We start from the raw sequence: 24270 nt of genomic DNA, 5'->3' as shown, positions 1-24270 counted from the left end.
TTGTTTCTTAATCTTGAAAAATGTTTGAGGTTTAGGTTTATGTCTAGTTACTGTTTAAATTGAGTCCCAATATTTTCTGAGCAAAAGTTCACATGCATCTGTGCATTCTTGTGGAAATCATTCCTATACACGCATGCACATTCAAACAACCTTCAAATTCTACCACAACGGACAACTATGCATAACTCTGTGTATCTTGCCAAAATGTTTGAACCGTTTTCATCTGTTTTTGTCTTATTCTTGTTTTGTTTGCCAAGTGATAAAATATTTTGGTTGGTCTTTTCCATTTGATAATGTCAAGGCAAAACCATCCATCAAAACTCAATTATTTGAGTGGGTCAACTCAGGAATAACACAGGCTTTGCAATGCAAATACTTTGGCATCTTCAGTGACAGAACATCTGGCTGCCTCCTCACCAGACTGTCAACTCACCATGTATGGGAAAAAGCGCGACTAACAATTTTGACTTATCGAGAGTAGAAACATACAGTGCATTCGGAAAGTATTCAGACCCTTTGACTTTTTCCACATTTTGTTACATTACAGCCTTATTCTAAAATGGATTAAATAGTTTCCCCCCCTCATTAATCTACACAAAATACCAGGTTTTTAGATTTTTAGCAAATGTATAAAATAAACTGAAATATCACATTAACATAAGTATTCAGACCCTTTCCTCAGTACTTTTTTGAAGCACCTTTGGCAATGATTACACCCTCGAGTCTTCTTGGGTATGACGCTACAAGCTTGGCACACCTGTATTTCGGGAGTTTCTCCCATTCTTCTCTGCAGATCCTCTCAAACTCTGTCAGGTTGGATGGGGAGCGTGGCTACACAGCTTTTTTCAGGTCTCTCCAGAGATGTTCGATCGGGTTCAAGTCCGGGCTCTGGCTGGGCCACTCAAGGACATTCAGAGACTTGTCCCGAAGCAACTCTTGCGTTGTCTTGGCTGTGTGCTTAGGGTCATTGTCCTGTTGGAAGGTGAACCTTTGCCCCAGTCTGAGGTCCTGAGCGCTCTGGAGCAGGTTTTCATCAAGGATCTCTCTGTACTTTGCTCCATCCATCTTTCCCTCGATCCTGACTAGATCCCAGTCCATGCTGTTGAAAAACATCCCCACAGCATGATGCTGCTACCACCATGATTCACTGTAGGGATGATGCCAGGTTTCCTACAGACGTGTGGAAAAGGGGAAGGGGTCTTAATTTTAATACTTTCTGAATGCACTGCAATGCACTGACTATATATGTCTGCTTTCAGTTCGAGAGAGAAACAGCTATAATCACTGTCACATATTATTGGCATTCAGGCCAAATATGTTCAATATTGTGTTCAATATTGGTTTCAGAGAATCTTGTTTCTCATGGTCTGCGAGTCTTTATGTGTCTTTTGGAAAAATCCAAGCGGGCAGTCATGTGCCTTTTACTGGAGGAGTGGCTTCTGTCTGGCCACTCTACCATAAAGGCCTGATTGGTGGAGTGCTGTAGAGATTGTTGTCCTCCTGGGAAACTGTCACATCTCTGGAGCTCTGTCAGACTGACCATCGGATTATTGGTCACCTCCCTGACCAAGGCCCTTCTCCCCCGATTGCTCAGTTTGACCGGGGCGGCCAGGTCTAGGAAGAGTCTTGCTGGTTCCAAACTTCTTCCATATATGATGGAGTCCACTGCGCTCTTGGGGACCTTCAATTCTGCATAAATGTTTTGCTACCCTTCCCCACATCTGTGCCTCGACACAATCCTGTCTCTCAGCTCTACGGACAATTCCTTTGACCTCATGGCTTGGGTTTAGCCTTATATAGACAGGTGTGAGCCTTTCCAAATCATGTCCAATCAATTGAATTTACCACAGGTGGACTCCAATCAAGTTGTAGAACGATCAATGGAAACAGGATGCACCTGAGCTCAATTTCGAGTCTCATAGCAAAGGGTCTGAATAGTTATGCAAATAAGGTATTTCTGTTTTTTAGAGTTGCAAAAATTACAAACAAATGTTTTTTGCTTTGTCATTATTGGGTATTGTGTGTAGATTAAGGAGGATTTAAATTTTTTTTAATACATTTTAGAATAAGGCTGTAACATAACACAATGTGGAAAAAAGGAAAGGGTCTGAATACTTTCTGAATGCACTGTGCGACTATATTAGTCTGAGATAAACAGCTATAATCACTGTCACATATTAATCACTGGCTATTCATTAAATGTCATCCTCACTTTGATCTTTCACCAAACCAACATGTCTCATAGAGTCATTACTGCTCACTCTATTGCACGTGTCCATCCTAAAGTAACATAAGGTCATCGTTAAAGGCCCAGTACAGTCATGTGTTTTGTATCATCGTTAAAGGCCCAGTGCAGTCATGTGTTTTGTATCATATTGTACAACAGCTGATGAAACTAACACTGTTAAAGTGTGACCAATTTTATTTGTGTTATTTCCTGATAGTTGCTGGTTGAAAATACAATCTACACGAGACCTTCTAATCAGCCTGTTTGCATGGGCGGTAGTTTCGGCCTGCCTGGTGACATCACCAGGTGGCAAATTGGTTAATATTTATTTTACCTCTTATTTACAATGACAGCCTACCCCAGCCAAATCCTAACCCGGGCGATGCTGGGCCAACTGTGTGCCCTCTGGGACTCCCAATCACGGCCTGTGATAAAGCCTGGAATTGAACCAGGGTCTGTAGTGACGCCTCTAGCACTGAGATGCAATGCCTTAGACCGCTGCGCCACTCAGGAGCCCACTAATAGACCAGACCAATAACAAAGAGCGTTCCAAACCTATCTGCCAACAACAGCTCGGTTTAAGTTTTCCCTCCTCACTCAGACCACTCCCAGACAGCCCTAGCAAAATTCTAGCTTGAGAAATAGTTTTTGTCAATTTTTATGGAAAACTATTACAGTAAGGTACTTTTAAAAATTGTGTTATTTAACCTTTATTTAACTAAGCAAGTCAGTTAAGAACAAATTCTTATTTACATTGACAGCCTACCGGGGCAGAACAATAGATTTTTACCTTGTCAGCTCAAGGATTCAAACCTTTCGGTTACTGGCCCAACACTCTAACCACAAGACAATGCCATTAATCGTTGGATCAGTCCAATATGACAACATCATATGACAATTACAGATTATCTCACTAACACATCTGGAAGCAATAGGAGAACACACTGCAGCCTAACATGAATGGTTCTCTCTCGAAGCCGTGGCCTACCTCAGCGAGACAAATAATAGTGAGAGTATCTACGCATGTGGATGCTGACAAATGACCTTTTACATGATCTGAGATCTCTGTGAAATGAAGACCCGAATGATAAGAACATGTTGTAACATGTTGCATACTGTACTTTCCTCATTACCATTTCCATATGTACTATAATAGTGGCGGTCCCTCACTGGCTATTCTAGAGTGTCTGAGTACATTGGGTACATACCAGATTTGAAACATGTGCTAAATATCAGGGAGCCAAGGTACTTCACCATCGAATCATCACAGGGCCTGTGTATAAGCAAGTAATAACGCACAAACATCATGCTTGAATTGTGCATTTGGTTGTACAGTGCGTGACGGTGATCTTCATTCCATTCTGTGGGTCCGGGATGCACACACACACACACACAAACTACAATTTCCCATGTGACAGTGGAATGCTACAAATGCAAGCTGTGTGTTTACTGTGGTATCATTGCTGCTAGCAGAAAACAGAGGCATCCTAGTGGAGCAGAATTAGTGTGGTATGAGAGAGAGACATCCAGAACCGCTGAGAAGGCAAAGGAGCTCACCTGCCAAACTCTCTCATTGGTCAAATCAGTCAAATGTAACTACATCTGTATTTATACAGAACCAAATTAAACATCAATGTTGTTATAGCATGTTATGTCTGATTAAAATCTTGAGATGTTTTACAGTGACTTTAGAGAGAACAATGGCAGAATAGAGCTCCTTGTGTTACAGAGTCTTCATGTCACCATTCAATCTGGATTCAATCTAACTATCAAAGGTAGCATTTTGCATCGAAACCAAATGCACACATGCCAATTTTTATCCTCAACATGTTGTGTTAAATCCAAGATGTCACACAATATTTACATTTCAAACTATTAAATGCTGCATTGTTCTGTTAGACACACCAGTGTTAAGGATAAGTGCAACCAACAGCTGTTAGGTTGAATCCAGGCCTTCGTGTTCTAAAGGTGAAAGGTCAATAACACAACATTACATCACACTGTAAGAAAGCATGGAGTCAGGCTGGCTTTGATGCAGTTCAGTTTACCTCAGGAGGTTCTCCTTCGTGCTATTGGTGGGCTACATCTACACACCACAAACATAAATACATACAGGAGATCAGCCACCACGTAGCCCAGGAATGACATATTGTAAACAGAAAAGCAAGAAAATAAATGTTTCACACAGTCCAGCTAATACAAATAGAGGAGAAAGGAAAAGTGTCCAGAGTTAAGTAAAGTATCCTTCTTTTCATAACTACAAAATGTAAACTTTTGTATAAATGAAATGTGGGTCAATGAAAAAGACCAACTGAAAGTAGACAAACGGCTGTGTGTGGCTCAATATTAGACCCTCCCATAGTGTCTTACCTGCATTCCTGCTGCGCTTTGCAAAGGGGTTTAGAGTTGCTTTGGCCTTGGAAGTCCAGTTTGCTGTACTGGAGACAAAAGAGCTGGAGGACAGGGACTTCCTCACGGTGTCCGAGCAGGCCTTCTTGGTGTTGTTAGTGGCTGTCTTGCTCCAGTCTGCCATTCAACAAGACACATTTCACAAATGCTTATTTGGGAGAAAAAAATCATATAAAGAGTGAAGTGACATTTTATTAGGGCAGGGTTTTATGGAGTTTCTGTTCATTTGATTGCCTATAAATCTAAGACTTCTCAGGTTTTATAACCACGGTTCTTTGTTACTTTGGAAATCTGGAGTCTAACTTGCTGCACAGGAGTTTCACAGGACTTTCATTTCAATAGGAATTCTATTAACATTGGACAATATTAAATCAAATAATATTATCTTGTCTTTATCACATAATCACATCTGACTTTTATTAGCAATATACAAGTACAGTAATTTCCCTCCTCTCATCTAAAGCCTGATATGATGGTAGTATGATAACAGTTCTGAATATCAGGCCAGATATTTTTCCTGAGAGCAAGAAGAGTCTATTTCTTGTCTGTTTCCTGTCAGATCTTTACCTGAGTTGTCTGACAGGCGGAATCTGCCAAAACACAAGTATCTCCTCCACTGTTTCTGGACATTCTCCTTCAGTGCACAGTGGAATATGAAGATGAATAAACCTGTTGGCCAGAGAAGGACAATAAAGGAAAAAGCTGTTAAATAACAACGAAGATGACAGAGATGACAAACAAAAGAGAGTTTGGGTTGGTTCGGCTTTCGGAGCTACCAGGTGTTGTACTAAGGAGCCCTCTGGTGGAACAAATAGTACATAACATGACAGTGAGGAAACTACTTATAATTCTTAACATATAATACAATACAGACCTGCTTTGTAAAATATTTATTTAAAAAAAATACACACACAAAACTACAAACATTCACATATCCTTAATTAGTAACCAACACTACTGTGTATTATCTTTAGGGTGCACAGCGCACCATAGGGAGGCCCTGTACCCTGCAGTGAGTTGAAGATGGAGAAGAGATACATGAAGGCCAGGTTGACGGGTCCCCAGGCGAAGAAGGCGAAGCCCCAGGTCATGCCCAGGAGGAAGGTGAGACTGATGACACTCCTCAGGTTCCTCAGCATCTCCTCACGCAGTGTGTGGTTGCTACGCTTCCCGTTGCGACCGCAGATCTGGATCATAACCACGATGAACATGGCCACGTTCAGGAGGAAGAGGACAGAGAAGTAGCCCACACAAGTCACATAGAACACCACCTGGCTCCGGATCCAACAGCTGGAAGGAGGGGGGGGGGGGGATTAGTAATATTGGATGCAATAGGTTAACTGAAATGTTTTAGCTGGGAGGCTGGATCTATATAACGTACTGTATACATACATTAGTCCTGGTCCTATGACTGCCATATGGGAAACATACACTTGGATTACTCAGACTTCATCTACATATACATATACATATACTGTACCTTATGTTATGTTTTCTATCCTATCTCTTGAGCTTGATGCAGGACTTACAATTCAGAAGAGCCTTGTCCAGTCTCCCCCATTCCATACTGCATTTTCCCATAGGAGTTTTTGTCAAAAGCTACCACTATGGCCACTATCGCAGCAGGCAGACCTGGAAGTGAGACATGGTAATAACAATTCAGGTACACCACGATCCAAACAAATGTGAAAATGCCGTGTGGAGCGTAGATAATTCATGCTACCATGCATTTCAATAGGAAGCAAGAATATGACACATACAGCATACTGTATAACAATTAGTTCATCCAACTTTAGTGACACTTACCCCAGCCGACGATGCAGAACTTGAGGATGTACCTCCGGATGTAGGTGTTGAAGACTTTGACCAGGGCGATGTACATGTGGATGGACTCGAGGCCCATCCAGGTGAAGGATGTGAGCAGGAAGAAGTGGAGGAAGACGGCCATGGCTACACACAGGCCCTCCACATCGAAGGAAGCCAGCCAGCCATCCAACAGGAACACCATGTTGAGGAACAGCAGCGACGTGCTCAGGTTCATCAGGATCTTAGAGGGGTAGTCACGACGTAACTTCCTGTACAAGACATACACTGAATAACACTGTGACGACTACAGCTCTGGTTGTCTTTCTTATAATATCATGGCCAATGACTAGGACCAAGAGTCCAGGTGACGTAGATTCAGAAGACTAGTTATAGGAGTATTTCCTTGTCACATGTAATATGGATGGAAACACACTCACTCAAAGGCAATATAAGTTAGAAGTGTTGCAGCAGAGAAGATGGCTGATATGCCACATCCGATGTAGGTGATGAAAGTGAGAATCTTGGTGTTTTTCTCATCAATCTGTGCAGCGGAGCCAGAGATATCCTTCACAGAGAATACAAAAACATCTTAGACACACTAGCCCATTTTATACAAGGAAACACTACTGTTTTAAATGATTCAGAGTTACATTTACATGATTTTATTAGTCTTACCATTAGGATGCCAAAGTGTGTGAGGTGATCACAGAGGCAGATAGTCTTGTTTCTATTGGACATGGGACTAACCCTGCAGCCTTTACTGTTCCAGCCACCTGTACCGTCTTGTGGAAACAAAGATACAGTACATTCTACAATTGTATTTGGAGACATATCTTCTCTGTAAAATACAATCAAAATATTTTGTTCAGACTTACTCTTCATGGTGAAATCCCAGAACATGCAGGTTGGCTTTGGTTTTGTCTGAAAGACACCGACACACTTAATCACCGTCTGACAACAGGCAGACGTTCCAGGTGGCAATTTGTATTGTACTACTACTTTAACTGAGGAAGTGCCATCAGGAATCAAATATCATCAACTGGGTGGTAACAGAAATTATTTTTTTGACCTATGTGGAATGAGTTTATTATCAAAATAAGAGGAGGAAAAAAATAAGCGAGGGAGAAAACAAAGAAGAAACAGAGGAGGAACAGAGCATATAGAGATCAGAGCAGAGCAGAGGAGAGGAGAGGAGAGGAGAGGAGAGGTGAGGTGAGGTGAGGTGAGGAGAACAGAGGTGAGGAGAGCAGAGGAGAGCAGAGGACAGGTGAGGAGAGGTGAGGAGAACAGAGGTGAGGAGAGGTGAACAGAGGTGAGGTGAGGAGAGCAGAGGAGAGCAGAGGAGAGGTGAGGAGAGGTGAGGAGAACAGAGGAGAGGAGAGGTGAGGAGAACCGAGGGGAGGAGAGGAGAGCAGAGGTGAGATGAACAGAGGAGAGAGGAGAGGTGAGGAGAACAGAGGTGAGGAGAGGAGAGCAGAGGTGACGAGAGGAGAGCAGAGGTGAGGTGAACAGAGGAGAGGTGAGGAGAGGTAAGGAGAGCAGAGGTGAGGAGAGGAGAGCAGAGGTGAGGAGAGGAGAGCAGAGGTGAGGAGAGGAGAGGTGAGGAGAGGAGAGGTGAGGAGAACAGAGGTGAGGAGAGCAGAGGTGAGGAGAGGGGAGGAGAGGTGAGGAGAACAGAGGTGAGGAGAGCAGAGGTGAGGAGAGGAGAGGTGAGGTGAGGAGAGGAGAGGAGAACAGAGGTGAGGAGAGCAGAGCAGAGGTGAGGTGAACAGAAGAGAGGAGAAGTGAGGATAGGTGAGGAGAGCAGAGGAGAGGAGAGGTGAGGAGAACCGAGTAGAGGCGAGGAGAGCAGAGGTGAGGAGAGCAGAGGTGAGGTGAGGAGAGCAGAGGTGAGGAGAGGTGAGGAGAGGTGAGGAGAACAGAGGTGAGGAGAGGAGAGGAGAGGAGAGGTGAGGTGAGGTGAGTAGAGGAGAGCAGAGGTGAGGTGAGGTGAGGAGAACAGAGGTGAGGAGAGTAGAGGTGAGGAGAGCAGAGGTGAGGAGAGCAGGTAGACTACCTGGTAGTTCAGGTGTGCTATCTCAATCTCCACGGGATCCTGCAGGTTACTGATGGAGTAATTGCCCACACTGCTGGCCACAACATAGCTGTTAAGAGATAGCTCGTCCTGTTTATCCTGAGAATGATCAAAGAAAAGTTCCATTTTGAAATATAAAAACATGCCACTGAAAACTGTAAATTCACAAACCAGGCATACGAATCACCATGCATTAGTAGGAAGCAATAAAATAAAGTACAACACACTGTACAGACACACCAAATTTGTTGAGTTGCATGAAAAAGAGCTATAAACCTGGACATGTCACTCATAACTATAGATTTACATACCAGACACATGAGTCACCATCCATGAAAAGGATGCGTGCGAAATGAAAACATACTGTTATATACTGAAAGGACACACTAAATCAGACACATTCCATCTAAAAGACGTAGAAACCTGGAATAGTCCTGTTTTGCGGAAGAACATGAAGTTGATCCTGGAGACAGCAGCAATCTCAGCATTGGTCCGGGTCAGGTTGTTGAGCAGTGTAGCTGGCAGTGTGACCTGAGCCAGGGGGTTCAGCTGACCCGACTTAAAGGCAATCTGGTGGCAGAGAAGCTAGTTAGACCTTTGGCTTTACAATAGACAATCCTATGTGACAGTACTTGACTTGCCAATGTAGACAGGTGCCTGCTGACTAATATGCTGATTATATAACGAGTCCCCTGCTGTACCATCTGGAGGTCCTTTCCAAACCTCTGGCGTCCCCGTGCCCTGACATGCCACCACACGTGTCTTGTCACATAATTTACATGATCCACAACATGTGGTGGAGTATGATTAAAGTGTGCCCTTTCTGCTGGCACAGCACAGCACCAGCACAGCATTAGCACAGCATTGACACAGCATTGACACGTAAGGCAAAGGCATAGGGTAAAACACGTGAACCAAAGTGACAACACAGGAAATCAAGAGAGAGGGAAGGCTGTGGTGGACTCGGCTTGCTAGTTAGTCAGCTGAATCATATTTGCTTAACTCTATGATCCTTGCATAATTCTGAATAACAGGACTCCATGTGCAGCACAAGGTTATGAATGTACAGAAAATACTGTTAATGACTTAAACAAATATACATCCTCCCATTTATGTTACATGGACTCAACAGGTCTGATGGGTTGTGAGTCACCTTTAACACTGAACGAGAGTTTCCACAGGAAGGCTTTCCTGGAAGCCCCGGCTGACTGGTTGACTGGCTGACTGGTTGACTGGCTGACTGGTTGACTGGCTGACTGGTTGACTGCCTGACTGGTTGACTGGCTGACTGGTGGACTGGCTAACTGGTGGACTGGCTGACTGGTTGACTGGCTGACTGGTGGACTGGCTGACTGGTGGACTGGCTGACTGGTTGACTGCCTGACTGGTTGACTGGCTGACTGGTGGACTGGCTAACTGGTGGACTGGCTGACTGGTTGACTGGCTGACTGGTGGACTGGCTGACTGGTGGACTGGCTGACTGGTGGACTGGCTGACTGGCTGACTGGCTGACTGGTTGACTGGCTGACTGGTGGACTGGCTGACTGGTGGACTGGCTGACTGGTGGACTGGCTGACTGGTGGACTGGCTGACTGGCTGACTGGTGGACTGGCTGACTGTTGGACTGGCTGACTGGTGGACTGGTGGACTGGCTGACTGGTGGACTGGCTGACTGGCTGACTGGTGGACTGGCTGACTGTTGGACTGGCTGACTGGTGGACTGGTGGACTGGCTGACTGGTGGACTGGCTCGCACACACAGTAGGAGTAGTGGTGGGGCATAACAACCCCTATTGACTGTGAATGAAACAACAACTGCCAGGTATGGATGTTATGAGCTTTGTGCACAGCAGAGACATATATATATATAGTAGGAATCAAATATCATCAACTGGGTGGTAACAGAAAAAAACATGTTTTACCTATGTGGAATGAGTTCATTATCATAATACAGTACAGTGCAGCAGATAATACTAATCTGTATAACTCTTGTGTATAACACTGACCCTAACTGTTTAGTGAGTACCTGGAGGTCGGTGGAGTTGGGGTGTATGAAGGCACTGAAGGAGGTCCCATTGAAATTGCTGTAGTTGAGGGCTGAAATTCCCAGAGCCAGATTTTTAGAGGTTATGTTTTCTGTAGGCCCATCAAACTCTATCTTCTGAACCAGCTCATCCACCGTCTTCAATGTGCTACACATAGATAGAGAGACATTTAGGGGTTATCACAAAAATGGACTTTCACTAGTGCATCACAGTACTTTGGTACTTTGGTACAAAGAGACCACACAGACCCCAAACAGTAGATCTACCTGCGAGATATAGTCATCACTCATGTATGTATCCCTCCCAGCATGCTGAACAGTCAGTAAGAGGTGGGTTCTGAGGAGAGGAAAGACAATCGCAATGGGAGCAGAGAGGAGTATCTTACCACGCTGAGGATGTAACCAGGGCTGACATGGAGCTGGTCATCACGTTAGAGAGGATGCTAACTACGGTTTTGGCCAGATGGGTGTTGATCTTGGCCACTTTGACCAGCTCCTTAACCTTTCCCACCACCTTGAACACCTCGTCTGCGGAGAGCTCGTTGTTGGTGATGTTATCAAGTTGGACGGCGACTTCGGCAGCATTCTCTGTTCGGAGACAGTTAGAAGGGAGACGGATAAACAACTAGAGAGCTCTCCTTGGGCTGTCAATAGACATGTATTATCAGCTGTCTGATGACTGCCCACTGTCTGCCACGGTGAGGGCGTTTACACACGTTTTATCTCTAAAATTGCATCTCAGTGGGCATCTCTGTCCCTCTATGTCTCTAAGAGCAGTGTGTTGAGATCAAATACATCTCAAGTATTCATTCGGGCAGCCGTTTTGATTTCATCTGCTGTGGAGTCATTAAAGTGATTTGAGAGAGCGTGAAGATGTCTGTGGCCTACCTGCTGACACTTTGATGTTATCGATAGCAATGCAATTCCTGAGGTCTGGGGCGCACCAAAACGTTGTGTAATTCAGGGGGCTGATCACACTGGGGATAAACAAACACAGAATGCAATCTGGTATTTTGAGGAAAGATAAATTACCTCAACAAATGAATGCGTTTATTGTCAGAATATCAGCAATGTCAAGTTCTTAGATCTTTTAAAAGCAGACTGATATACCATTGATATCCCATTGATATCCCATTGACATCCCATTGATATCCCATTGACATCCCATTGATATCCCATTGACATCCCATTGATATCCCATTGACATCCCATTGATATCCCATTGACATCCCATTGATATCCCATTGACATTCCATTGATATCCCATTGACATCCCATTGATATCCCATTGACATCCCATTGATATCCCATTGACATTCCATTGATATCCCATTGACATCCCATTGATATCCCATTGATATCCCATTGACATTCCATTGACATTCCATTGACATTCCATTGACATCCCATTGACATCCCATTGATATCCCATTGACATCCCATTGACATCCCATTGACATCCCATTGATATCCCATTGACATCCCATTGATATCCCACTGATATCCCTGGAAATGGGTGATGTAATATTCCTGGAAATGAAAATGAACTTGCTAATTGTTTGTATAAAAATAGGACATCATTTGATACAGTGAATGTGTCAGTCTCACCATGTTCTGGATGCAGTCTGGTCTTTGTTGGGGAAACAGGGGATGTACTGAGTGACCGTTGGTCTGCTCTCTGGCCAGATGTAATGGAGGGGAGTTTCCCCCGTGCAGTTCTCTGAATGACAGAGAAAAGCATGCAGCAAGAACATTTTTAACACTGCACACCAGCAATATATTAAGATCCAATGACTACAATAAGATGTTCAGAAACCTTCGAGGCATTCACATTTCAAACCTAATCTAATTAGGAGGTGCTTTAGAGTCGATGTGTAACCGTGCGCTGTGAAATTGGGTTCTTTCTCTGGGCTATGTGAGGGTCATGTTTTTGTGATCTTGGCGAGGATCTCTGCCACAGTCACTTCCTGCAGTAAGAAGGGAGGCATTGAAGTGATTTAAATGGGTCTGGGTGAGATCATGTCCTACCGACAGACTGCACGGCGACAGTGTCTAGCTCCAGTCTGTTGCTGATGCTGGTGCCGCTTCGGCCCATTCTGGTGGAGATGGCAGCTTCTCCCAGGGTCACGTTGGTGGTGGTCTTGTAGACCAGCAGGGCCCGGCAGGTGTATCTGGAGGGTGGAGAAGGAAGAGGAGGACGGGTGGGGAAGAATGAAGAGGGAAGAAGAGTAGCAGGATACTTAATTCACATGGAAAGGCAGACCTAGTGAATTACCATTCTTCTTTTAGGATTAGGGTTGTAAGGGCACAGAGTTTTCCCGAGTCACGTGATGTGGTCAGGAACAACTCCCTACCTACTATACCATATTAAATATTGTCTTTACCTTTTACTCTCTAGCTGTAAGTCACTGCAAGGCTGGACACTGGGAACAAGATAAAAAGGAAATGGAGGGCGATCAACATTATTGATCTGTAATACAGCTCTAAAGAAAACTACATAGAATGGATATGGAGCTGCATTTTATGATGGTACAAAGATCTAAATGCTTACCTGACATTAGCGACATAGACCATGTGTGTCCAGTTTTGGAATGTTTGATTGAGCTGTAAATGAACCAGTAAAACAGTGAAGTTCTCACCTAGCCATCTTAAGATGACTGCGCTAATTGTAATGCACTATAAGAGCGTCTGCTAAATGTAAATGGAATGAATTCAGTTCATCTTGTATTCTATTGATGATTTGATACAAGATGAATTGAACATGACCAGAAGCCTTACCCATTGTGCAACAGATTTCTCAACATCAGACTCTCTTACGTCGGCCTCCTTGTCACGGACAAGAAAGGAGATCCTGTAGAAAAGACCCTCTGCAATTGAAAAGAAAACACATCAATCTATATTTGACGCAGTTCATTTTACAACTCTCAATGGAACACGTGTCTGTGCTGCATAGCAGGAGTGCAAGGGTTGAGACACAATTGAGTTAAGTAAAATACAATTTCATACGACAAATGATGTTGACAAGCTGCTCCTCCACGGAATAAAAAACATGGGGGGATTTTCATAAGGAAGAGGCTAAATTAAAATACTCTGTTATCATCCTAGACGACAGTAATCAAAACAGAACTAATAGATATAGTACATGCCATTATATGACTGATCTGTATTCAGTGCCCAAATGATTGATTGTAAATGAGAGCATGTACCGTGTAGTACATCACTCTGTTTGACCGTGTTGGTGATCTGCTGCTATGCCTCACAGCCATCACAAGATGGCTCCCAAGCCTCTTCTGTTGTTACTGCTGATCTCAGTACAGTACAATGCTGTTCCTAATCCATATCAAAACTTTTCTTCGGAGACTCCAGTAATTAGAGATTCGGTAGATAGGTCACCTCAGAAAGTTCTGAATTATTCAAAAGATATATATATATATATATATATATCTTAGTTGATCAATAGTGTTCTTTTTTTCATCGATTTTCTATCGTAGAGCAATAACAGATTACATTTAGAGGAGCAGTTATTTGCTCTAAAATCAAATGATAACAGTATTGGAAGTCTCCCAAAAAACATGTATTATTAAAAACTTGAAATCACAAGATGAGAGCTGGGCCCCATCAGCAGAGAAGAGGCCATTCTAGAGTTCAGTGATTTGTCACCTACAGTACACGCCAATGTTAATGTTCTACGGCCCGTCCAACATCACAACACAACCTCAATCATCAACCTCCTCCAATAGGACGCCTGATTTCCACCAGTTTTCCTATGTCAACCTCATCCCACCACTACTACAGTAGCATTCAAAGCAGAGATTTTTTTTATTCAGCTTTATTTAACCAGGTAGGCCAGTTGAGAACAAGTTCTCATTTACAACTGCGACCTGGCCAAGATAAAGCAAAGCAGTGAGACAAAAACAACAACACAGAGTTACACATGGGATAAACAGACAATAACACAATAGAAAATTATGTGTACAGTGTGTGCAAAATGAAGTAAGAAGGTAAGGCAATAAATTGGCCAATAGTGGCAAAGTAATTACAATTTAGCAATTTACACTGGAGTGATACATGTGCAGATGAGAATGTGAAAGTAGAAAATACTGGTGTGCAAAAGATCAGAAAAACAAAAACAAATATGGGGATGAGGTATGTAGTTGGTTGGATGGGCTATTTGCAGATGGGCTGTATACAGCTGCAGTGATCGGTAAGCTGCTCTGACAGCTAAAATTCAGCGAAAGAGGCTCTCTACCTTTATGTTTCTACATATAGTGCTTCGGAAAGTATTCAGACCTCTTAACTTTTTCCACATTTTGTTACGTTACAGCCTTATTCTAAAATGTATTAAATTATTTTTTCCCCTCATCAATCGACATACAATACCCTATAATGACAAAGCAAAAACTGGTTTCTAGAAATTAGAAATATCACATTAACATAAGTATTCAGACCCTTTCCTCAGTACTTTGTTGAAGCACCTTTGGCAATGATTACCGTCTCGAGTCTTTTTGGGTATGACGCTACAAGCTTGGCACACCTGTATTTTGGGAGTTTCTCCCATTCTTCTCTGCAGATCCTCTCAAACTCTGTCAGGTTGGATGGGGAGTGTTGCACTCACAACTATTTTCAGGTCTCTCCAGAGATCGGGTTCAAGTCCGGGCTCTGGCTGGGCCACTCAGGGACATTTAGAGACTTGTCCCGATGCCACTCATGTGTGGTCGTGAGCACTCTGGAGCAGGTTTTCATCAAGGATCTCTCTGTACTTTGCTCCGTTCATCTTTGCCTCGATCCTGACTAGTTTCCCAGTCCCTGCCGCTGAAAAACATCCCCACAGCATGATAATGCCACCACCATGCTTCACCGTAGGGATAGTGCCAGGTTTCCTCCAGACGTGATGCTTGGCATTCAGGCCAAATAGTTAAATCTTGGTTTCCTCAGACCAGAGAGTCTTGTTTCTCATGGTCTGGCCACTCTACCATAAAGGCCTGATTGGTGGAGTGCTACAGAGATGATTGTCCTTCTGGAATGTTCTTCCATCTCCACATAGGAACTCTGGAGCTCTGTCAGAGTGACCATCAGGTTCTTAGTCACCTCCCTGACCAAGGCCCTTCTCACCCGATTGCTCAGTTTGGCCGGGTGGCCAGCTCTAGGAAGAGTCTTGGTGGTTCCAAACCTTTTCCATTTAAGAATGATGGAGGCTACTGTGTTCTTGGGGACCTTCAATGCTGCAGAAAATGTTTTGGTACCCTTCTCCAGATCTGTGCCTCGGCAAAATTCTGTCTCAGAGCTCTACGGAAAATTCCTTCTTCCTTCTTCTCATAGCTTGGTTTTTCTTCTGACATGCACTGTCAACTGAGGGACCTTATATAGACAGGTGTGTACTTTTCCAAATCATATCCAACCAATTGAATTTACCACAGGTGGACTCCAATCAAGTTGTAGAAACAACAGGATGCACCTGAGCTCAATTTCCTGTCTCATAGCAAAGTGTATACACACTTATGTAAATAAGGTATTTCTGTTTTTTATTTGTAAAACATTTGCAAAAATTTGTAAAAACCTGTTTACATTTTGTCATTATGGTATATTGTGTGTAGATTACTGAGGATATTTTTTTATGTAATCAATTTTGGAATAACGCTGTAACATAACAAAATGTTACTCGTCGAACACTCTCGCACTGTATAAGTTGTTATTGCAAAACATACTGTTCCCAGTTCAAGTCCACACAGACATGAAAAATTAAAGGGAGTTTTACAATGGCATGGGGCGAGAACAGGGGTGCCCGTGATGCAGGCTGTGGTACGTGCGATGGCGTGTGTGGTGGACACTGTGCCACTGCCTGCATTCAGCACTTCATGTGGAGTGGTAAGAGGAAAGTAGGGGCTCTCTGTAGGAACAAAAGACTGGTGATCCACGTCAATGATGGCTAGTGGCATGGGAGTGGTCTGTGTCTCTCTGTCTGTGACAGTGCTCTGATTCCCAGTCACATTGTTGCCAGGGCCCAATCTGCTTACTGACGTGCTTGCAGCAGTGGAGGGTGTGTGTTAGATGAGGGCCGGTCCATGTCTATTACCCTGTGTGTCCTCACTGTGGTTGGCTGTGAAGGAGACTGATACAGGGCTAGCCCCAGCCTGGTAGGTGTTTAGGGCCGTAAGAGGCTGGTCGGTGAGGGTATCGGTGAACTGGATATTTGGAGAAACAGTTGGCTGTTTATTGGCAGTGGTGAGTTGTGTGTATGTGGCAGACTGTGTGTTTGAGGCAGAAGGAGGCTGCATAATTGTGGTAACAGTGGTGGGCTGTATAATTGCAGCCTAATGGTGAGGTTACCAGAGGCAGCAGCAGTGAGCTGTGTGTCTGGGGAAGTGGACAATGCTGTGTTCTCTCTGCTCTCTTCAGGCCAGGCCAGTGTTCCATCAGTTCCAGCAGGCTGAGTGGGCTCTGACTGGCTGCCAGTGAGTGTAGAGGATTGTCGGAATGCAGCCATTGGTCTGGTGGGCAGTGAGGCGCTAGCTCTCCAATACGAGGAGCGTTTGTTGTCATCGGTCTGTGGAATACGGGAGATTCAGAAGCATCGGACATGAGCTGATCTGACCTGGAGGTCATGGCGGAGAGTGTGTGTCTGTGTGAATCACACAACCAAGACCGCTGACCGGCCGTGACCAGCCTAATTCATGCATATATGCCTGCTGCTGTTCATGGGTAACGACGCTGCCATATTCTGACGATGTGCTGCTGATGTATGGCGTTGGCAGGGCTGGAGAGGGAGAGGGGGCTAGCATGGAGGAGGAGAGGGCGGGTCTGGGAGACATATTCAGATCCATCATCATAGTTGTGTAAGGTCCCATGGTATCCAAGCTGGGATACAGATGGGTTGCTCTGCGTGCTGGGGCGGAAAAGAGAGATCGGAGATGGAGAGGAGGAAGAGCCACTTACGGGTGACGTGGACTTCCTCTCCTTACTCTGGAGCCGAGTGTCTCTCCATCCCATCTTTACTTTCCCATTCGGGAAAATTGGTGATATGAAGCTTCTCTGGCAAGGCTGTCTCAGACATGGGGTCAGAGCTGAGAGAGACCAATCTGAACGTGATGGGCAACACATCCATCCACTCCTGTCTGCTTGGGGAGATTGTATTAGGAGGTGAGGACTGAGAGGAGGCCCATTCGTCTGGCATGGTGGCTGGGAGGAGCGCCTGGTGGTGTAGTTGTTCTGTGATAGGAGTGACAAAAAGATGGGATGTACGTGACAAACCTCTCAGATTAGCACTGAGTGGATAAAAGCCCTCTTTCCTGTCTGTGCTGCCCAACATACTGCTGTCTGACACATTGTTCATAAATTTGACGATTGCTCCAGAGCCAGAGGTGAATCTAACCTTATCCCCTCATTCACTGGCAATACTCTCACTTAGTACCATACTGGCTACCCTACTGTCCACAGGATGAGAGTTAGTTGAGAAGGAACTCAACTGATTCCTCAAATCACCTTATACCACACACCACTGCGACCTGTATGCTCTAGTCGGCTGGCCCTCGTTACATATTCGTCACCAGACCCACTGGCTCCAGGTCATCTATAAGTCTATGCTAGGTAAAGCTCCGCCTTATCTCAGCTCACTGGTCACGATAACAACACCCACCCGTAGCACACGTTCCAGCAGGTATATCTCACTGATCATCCCCAAAGCCAACACGTCGTTTTGGCCGCCTTTCCTTCCAGTTCTCTGATGCCAGTGACTGGAACGAATTGCAAAAATCGCTGAAGCTGGTGACTTTTATTTCCCTCACCAACTTTAAACATCAACTATCTGAGCAGCTAACCAATCGCTGCAGCTGTACATAGTCCATCTGTATATAGCCCACCCAATCTACCTACCTCCTCCCCATACTGTTTTTATTTACTTCTCTGCTCTTTTGCACACCAGTATCTCTACTTGCACATCATCATCTGCTCATTTATCACTCCAGTGTTAATCTGCTAAATTGTAATTCTTTGCTACTATGGCCTATTTATTGCCTACCTCCTCATGCCTTTTGCACACACTGTATATAGACTTTATTTTTTTTCTACTGTGTCATTGACTTGTTTATTGTTGTTTATTGTTTATTTATGTGTAACTCTGTGTTGTTGTCTGTCACACTGCTTTGCTTTATCTTGGCCAGGTCGCAGTTGTAAATGAGAACTTGTTCTCAACTGGCCTACCTGGTGAAATAAAGGTGAAATAAAACACAATATTAAAGAGGGTAAAACCAGGTCACTGTGGTGTTTGTCAGAGGAAGAGAGGTGTGTTTCCTCAAGGAAAGTTAGAGCTGTTTTAAGGACTGACAGAGACAGTGGAATGGGCCTTGTGCCCTCCCGCATCAATAAATCACTTTGAACCTCCATTGAAGGCTGCAGCACACTCGCCTGTGAACTCTCCAAGAGCACCGGGTCGGTCTCAGTGGCAGCTAGCCTGACGTGTCCTGAATGACTAACATCACCTTGTTCCATCCTGCGGATGGGTAAGGAGGAGAACGCAGGGTAGGGAGAGGTGGGGTGAGGTATGGTTGGAGTGGAGGGAGTTAGGGACCGATAAATCTGTAATCACAACTGCCCATAGGCTATCTGGAGGCTGGAGCTGCTGCAGTGTAGTAAACACGGTAGGTATGGGAGTAGGTTAGGGTGTAGTAGACTGTTGGTCTGGAGATCTCCATTGTGAGGTCACTTTCAGAGATCATCTTGACCCTCATAGAGACTCTGAGCTCTGCTATTGTTAATAATGAGGGAGACTGTGTGGCGATATTTGAGTGGGCCTGTGTGATTCTCTCTGCTTTTTGCTCACTGAAACCGCTGCTTGGCCGGGCCTGATCCATTTGCACACCTGTCTTGTCTGGAGCCGTGCTGAAAGGAGGGATTTGAGTCCAGCTGCTGTGTGCTACCACCACCCAACCCTGCTCCCCAGTCCCAGCCTCTCCTCCAGCCTCTACCAGAGTGCCTCCTGCCAACGCCTCCCGGGGTAAACTGGGCTCTGATTGATTGTGTAAATGTTCCCCTCCTCCCCGGCATTTCCCCGGCAGTAACAGAGCCGCCCATAGTCACACGGTCTGGGCCCTCAGTGCTGACTCCAGCCCCAGTGTGGGAAAGGTTGTGTGGGCCAGAGGCAGCCAGAGCCAGGCCTTCATCCAGGGAGTAGGGTGAGTCATATTGGAAGAGGCTGAAGGGGTTGTCCCCTAGGTCCAGGTCGTAAATGAATGGCTCAAAGCCTGATGTGTCCTCCACCAGGGGCTTAGTCCAGTTCACAGTGCTGCTGCTGTTCTCTCTGCTGGGACTCAGTGGCACCCAGTGGTGGGGGCCATGGGCTTACTCTTCTTACAGTTGCTGAGTGATGCTGATGCCGCTGCTGGGAAAGATTCCAGGTCCTCCTCATCACTACTGTTCCCAACATCCACCGCTCACCCTGGGAACAACCACTGGGGACTGGTCGTGGCCCTGGATACGGCGTATCTTACTGGCCACCAGCGCTGTTGTTGTTGTGATCACCTTGGGTACAGGAGGAGGCTTGGTCGGCTAGAGGATGGGTCTGATGGTGGCCTCAGGTTTCTTCCTCACGGGCCAGAAGAGGGGGGTAGAGATGTAGCCCAGTGAGGTTATAGAGCTGTGGGGACCAGGCAGGACGTGAGGCCTGGTGTGGGGGGTGGTGGTGGTGGAGGAGGCCACTGGCCAGGGGGTGAGCCAGAGCAAAGACCACAGATACACTGTTCTCTCCTTGTCTGTGGCGCACCAGTCCAGTCAATGTAAAAACAGTGGGGTCAAAGCAGGTTGCATATTTTAAATACAGACTGACATCCAGCATATACTGTAGCTGAATAAACAAATACAAAATAGTAGCCGCTGTATGGAAGGATCACCTAGATTTCTGGCAGTTAACTAGACCTTCATTTTGAGTTGACAGAAAAGATACAGATATTGTCAAATGCATTTTGGCTGAGGACAGGATAGAGTGAGAGTGAGAGGCAAGCAGACAGGTGGAGGCAGGCTGAGAGAGAGAACAGTTTGCCAAAGGAAGCTGCTGCGTCTCACTACAAACAAGTCAAGGAGATGTGTGTGTCTTACCCAGGGTAATGATGTTGGTGGACAAGACAGTAGAAGACAGGTTAGTCGAGGGCGGTGGTCTAGTAGTGGCTTCAGACAATGTTAGCAAGAGTGACAGCACAACTAAGTCAGCAAGGAGAGTATCTCAAGATTTCCTAAGTGTATGTTTTACCCAGCTGAGCGGAATCTGAGCAATGACAGAGGACATGATAGTAGAAGAAACCAAGAACAAAGTAAAAGCTTCAACTACTGAAGAAGTGGAAGCTAGAAATAGTATGTGATTAGTCAAGTGTCTCATTTTAAAGCTGTGTATAGTAACTACTTCTGACACCGTTATAAACACATCCTAAAACCTTGTGACGTCTAGTCTACCTTGATTATATTAGTAATTAGTCATTTGGATGCCAAACATAGAAAAATAGAGGCCCCATGTCTTCAGACTACACTTTGAGGTCTTTTTGCACAAAGTGCTTGAAAGTTACAGTAATAGAGGCCAGGTGTACTGAACAAAGGTATACAGTATACTTTTTTTCTGTAAAGCCTTACTCGGAGTAGTAGTGATGTTAGCTGGTGTGTTAGTGGTAGTAGTGATGTTAGCTGGTGTGTTAGTGGTAGTTAGGGATAATAGGGGAGGATTTGTCACTGTTAGTAAGAGTAAGGGATATAAAATGAAATTCACAATTAAGAGAGACACATTTGAGACAAAAGGGAACAAAATAGACAGTTGATATTGAATTCTCCCCAATCAGTCCGTAGTCACTAACAGGCAAAAGGGAAAGTGGGCTGTCTTACCATGCACTGTGTTGTTAGTGGTAGGTGAGTTAGTCGTAGCTGGGTTTGAAACAATAGTAGTTGCAGAAGCTGTCGGTGCTGGTAGAACATAGGTGGAAAATTGTCAAAAGAATTGTTAAAAAATAAAATGGAAGGCAATAACGGCAAAACACACAATACAGGGCTACTAGAGGTGTTTTCAAAATGTCAAGAACCACTTAGACAGTATTCACTGCTGAGTCCATTGTTAAAAGGAAGCCACATGGGAAAACATACTCCCACTGAGAAGCCATGACAATTGCTTTCCCAGCTTAATCCATGTGGAAAGTTACAAGTTGGTCAAGGATAGCACTGCTTTCAAACCCATTCCCGACACATGAAGGAACCTGCCACAAGCCGAGTACAAAACAAGAATAAACAAATAGACACATCTTACCATTGGTTGTGCTGTAGAATAGAGTTGTGTTAGTAGCGGCTGCTGCAGATGGGATAACGGTTTGAGTAACTGGTGACAAGGACAGCAAATGTGAACTAAATTGTTTGAAAGAGTGAAATGAACACACACACACACACAAACAATAAGCAATGCACTAGAGAGTATGCATGGGGTTATATGGGTCAACACGTGGCCATGCCATTAACAACCTCACTGGCAAGATCTCTCATCTTTACCTTTTTTCCTGAAAGTAAATGACAATGTAGTTACTGCCAAATGTCATGTGTTTGCTAAATGTTCTGAGAGGGAAATCAGACTAAACTACGTAGACATATTATATGGATGTACCAAAATTGAAGTGTTTATAAAGGCCTTATAAGTAACACATTCAGAAAAATGCAATTCGCACTATAACTATAATCAGATTCAATTTGCATAAACTGCGATCAGTTCCATTGGGAGAGATACCAGTGGTTGTGCTGGATAATGTTGGAACATTAGTTGTGGCTGCAGGAGTGGTCGGGGTAGTGGTTTGAACTGGTGACATTTACAGCACAAGACAGCAAAAGGAGGGTATAATAGCAAAGTGGTTAATGGTTGAGGCATTCTCATCTCTAGAGGGAGAATAATGTTGAGAAGTAAAGATGGCCTTACCAGTTATTGAGCTGGTAGTTAGAGGCATGCTAGTAGTGGTGGCAGATGAAGTGGTAGCAGAGAGAACTGGTGATGGACAGCAGACAGTATGAGATGAATAAAATATGGTGAAGTATTGAGAGCTGAGGTTGAGATCATAGACGTAGATGGGTATGAGTTGGTCATTTTTTAAATATAACCTTTATTTTAACTTTAATTCATATTTACAATGGCGGCCTACACCGGCCAAACCAGGATGACGCTGGGCCAATTGTGCGCCGCCCTATGGGATTTCCCAATCACGGCTGGTTGTGATACAGCCTGAGGACAGGACAGTTACATTTGACTGTCAAATGAACCATTGTACTCTGTTTTGGATAGGGGATAACCAAAACTCTTAGAAAAAAGGGTTCCAAAAGGGTTATTTGACTGTCCCTATAGGAGAACCATTTTTGGTTCCAGGTAGAACCATCTGTGGAAAGGGTTCTACATGTAACCCAAAAGGGTTCTACCTGAAACCAAAAAAGGGTTATTCAAAGGGTTCTCCTATGGGGACAGCCGAAGAACCCTTTTTGGTTCTAAATAGCACCTTATCTTCCAAGAGTGTACAGTGAGCTAAATCAATCTTGTTCAACCATCCAATTGATGTCATGTCTAAATATATCATGTCTAAATATATATAGTCAATATATAGTGGCTTCAAACTTAAAAGGGAAAACCCAGGACCTTGCTTGCGTTACTTCAACGATGGGTCAGATAAGAAAATGATGAAATGTCTCCTGCATTAAACCCATTAGGTAGTAAGTACAGCAGTAGAGGCTGGTGGGGGGAGCTATAGGAGGACAGGCTCATTGTAAAGGCAGCAATGGTATTTTTTGGAATGGAGTCAAACATGTGGTTTCCATATGTTTGATGTGTTTGATACCATCCATTTATTCCATTCCAGCTGTTACAATGAGCCTGTCCTCCTATAGCTCCTCCCACAAGCCTCCACTGAAGTACAGTATCAGAGACATGGTGTTTACCTACTGCATGGCCTGCAACCCACCAAACTGCCAAATAACTCAAACACAGCTGTTCTTCAAGTCTTCATCTTTCATGTTTAATAAGAGTCTTCCCTCATTACAAAATCCTACTTGATAAAACAGGTGGCTGCTTTTCACAAATCTTTATTTATTTGGGCTGGGAAATGAATTTAATTTCAGAAATTAACCAAGCGTTTCATATGAGCCATTGACAGTTAATCAAATCATAAACTTCCTTTATCAACACATTTTCTTAGATTAGATAGAAGTTGATGTGAATGCACCTCCATTCCTCAAACAGTGGATTCAGTATTATGTGGGTTTAATAGATTGGAATTGGCTGTGTGGTATTTGAGAGGGAACCATCGGAGCAATCACAGAGGCTTTGGGATAAGACCTAAATCTCTCTAGTTTAATGGGCCACATGTAAATATCCCCTAAGTCAGTCAGTGGACATTTTACATATTGATTAAAACAGGGGTGATCCATCAGCTGCAAACTGCATTAAAGCTAGAGTCCTTTATTAAAACAATAACAAAGCCATCAACCCGCATCTGATTTGGTAAAAAGCTGAGGGATGGGCCTGAAGAAATGTAATCACTCTCAAATTCATAGACAGAGCTATGAATGCAAGGACTGATTATCCATGATATCAAGATTATAGTTTCAACCATGTTTTGGGGCTATACAGTGTTTACATTTACGTTGTTTACAAACATTGGAGTAAAATAAGCTTACATTTTGGATTCTGATGGCGTATGATAGTTGAGGCATTTCTAAG

The 24270-nt window shown here is 44.2% G+C and overlaps 1 protein-coding gene across 17 annotated transcripts in view; it reads right to left on the bottom strand.

The window, feature by feature from the left end:
- Nucleotides 1-24270, bottom strand: part of adgrg6 (adhesion G protein-coupled receptor G6) — a 53908-nt gene that overhangs the window by 2663 nt on the left and 26975 nt on the right. For 11 of the 17 annotated variants that reach the window (XM_090242954.1, XM_090242956.1, XM_090242952.1 and 8 more), the window contains 18 exons: nt 13338-13426; nt 13111-13163; nt 12944-12982; nt 12588-12730; nt 12168-12279; nt 11448-11536; nt 10946-11147; nt 10542-10707; nt 8940-9086; nt 8499-8615; nt 7318-7363; nt 7118-7224; nt 6880-7007; nt 6443-6711; nt 6166-6268; nt 5643-5926; nt 5204-5305; nt 4598-4753 (listed from right to left, as the gene is read on the bottom strand). In XM_090242954.1, the coding sequence (XP_090099080.1) occupies nt 4598-4753; nt 5204-5305; nt 5643-5926; nt 6166-6268; nt 6443-6711; nt 6880-7007; nt 7118-7224; nt 7318-7363; nt 8499-8615; nt 8940-9086; nt 10542-10707; nt 10946-11147; nt 11448-11536; nt 12168-12279; nt 12588-12730; nt 12944-12982; nt 13111-13163; nt 13338-13426 (2352 nt within the window). Of the gene's footprint in view, nt 1-3435; nt 3501-4275; nt 4314-4597; nt 4754-5203; nt 5306-5642; nt 5927-6165; nt 6269-6442; nt 6712-6879; nt 7008-7117; nt 7225-7317; nt 7364-8498; nt 8616-8939; nt 9087-10541; nt 10708-10945; nt 11148-11447; nt 11537-12167; nt 12280-12587; nt 12731-12943; nt 12983-13110; nt 13164-13337; nt 13427-24270 lie in introns of all 17 variants that reach the window. The other 6 variants (XM_090242961.1, XM_090242959.1, XM_090242960.1 and 3 more) reach the window with 2 other exon arrangements.

This window comes from Oncorhynchus mykiss, chromosome 8, assembly GCF_057628025.1.
Source record: "Oncorhynchus mykiss isolate SJ-2025 chromosome 8, ASM5762802v1, whole genome shotgun sequence".
Classification (NCBI taxonomy): Eukaryota; Metazoa; Chordata; class Actinopteri; order Salmoniformes; family Salmonidae; genus Oncorhynchus; species Oncorhynchus mykiss.
Note: the sequence above shows the minus strand (reverse complement) of the source record. Positions and strands in the feature narration are given on the sequence as shown.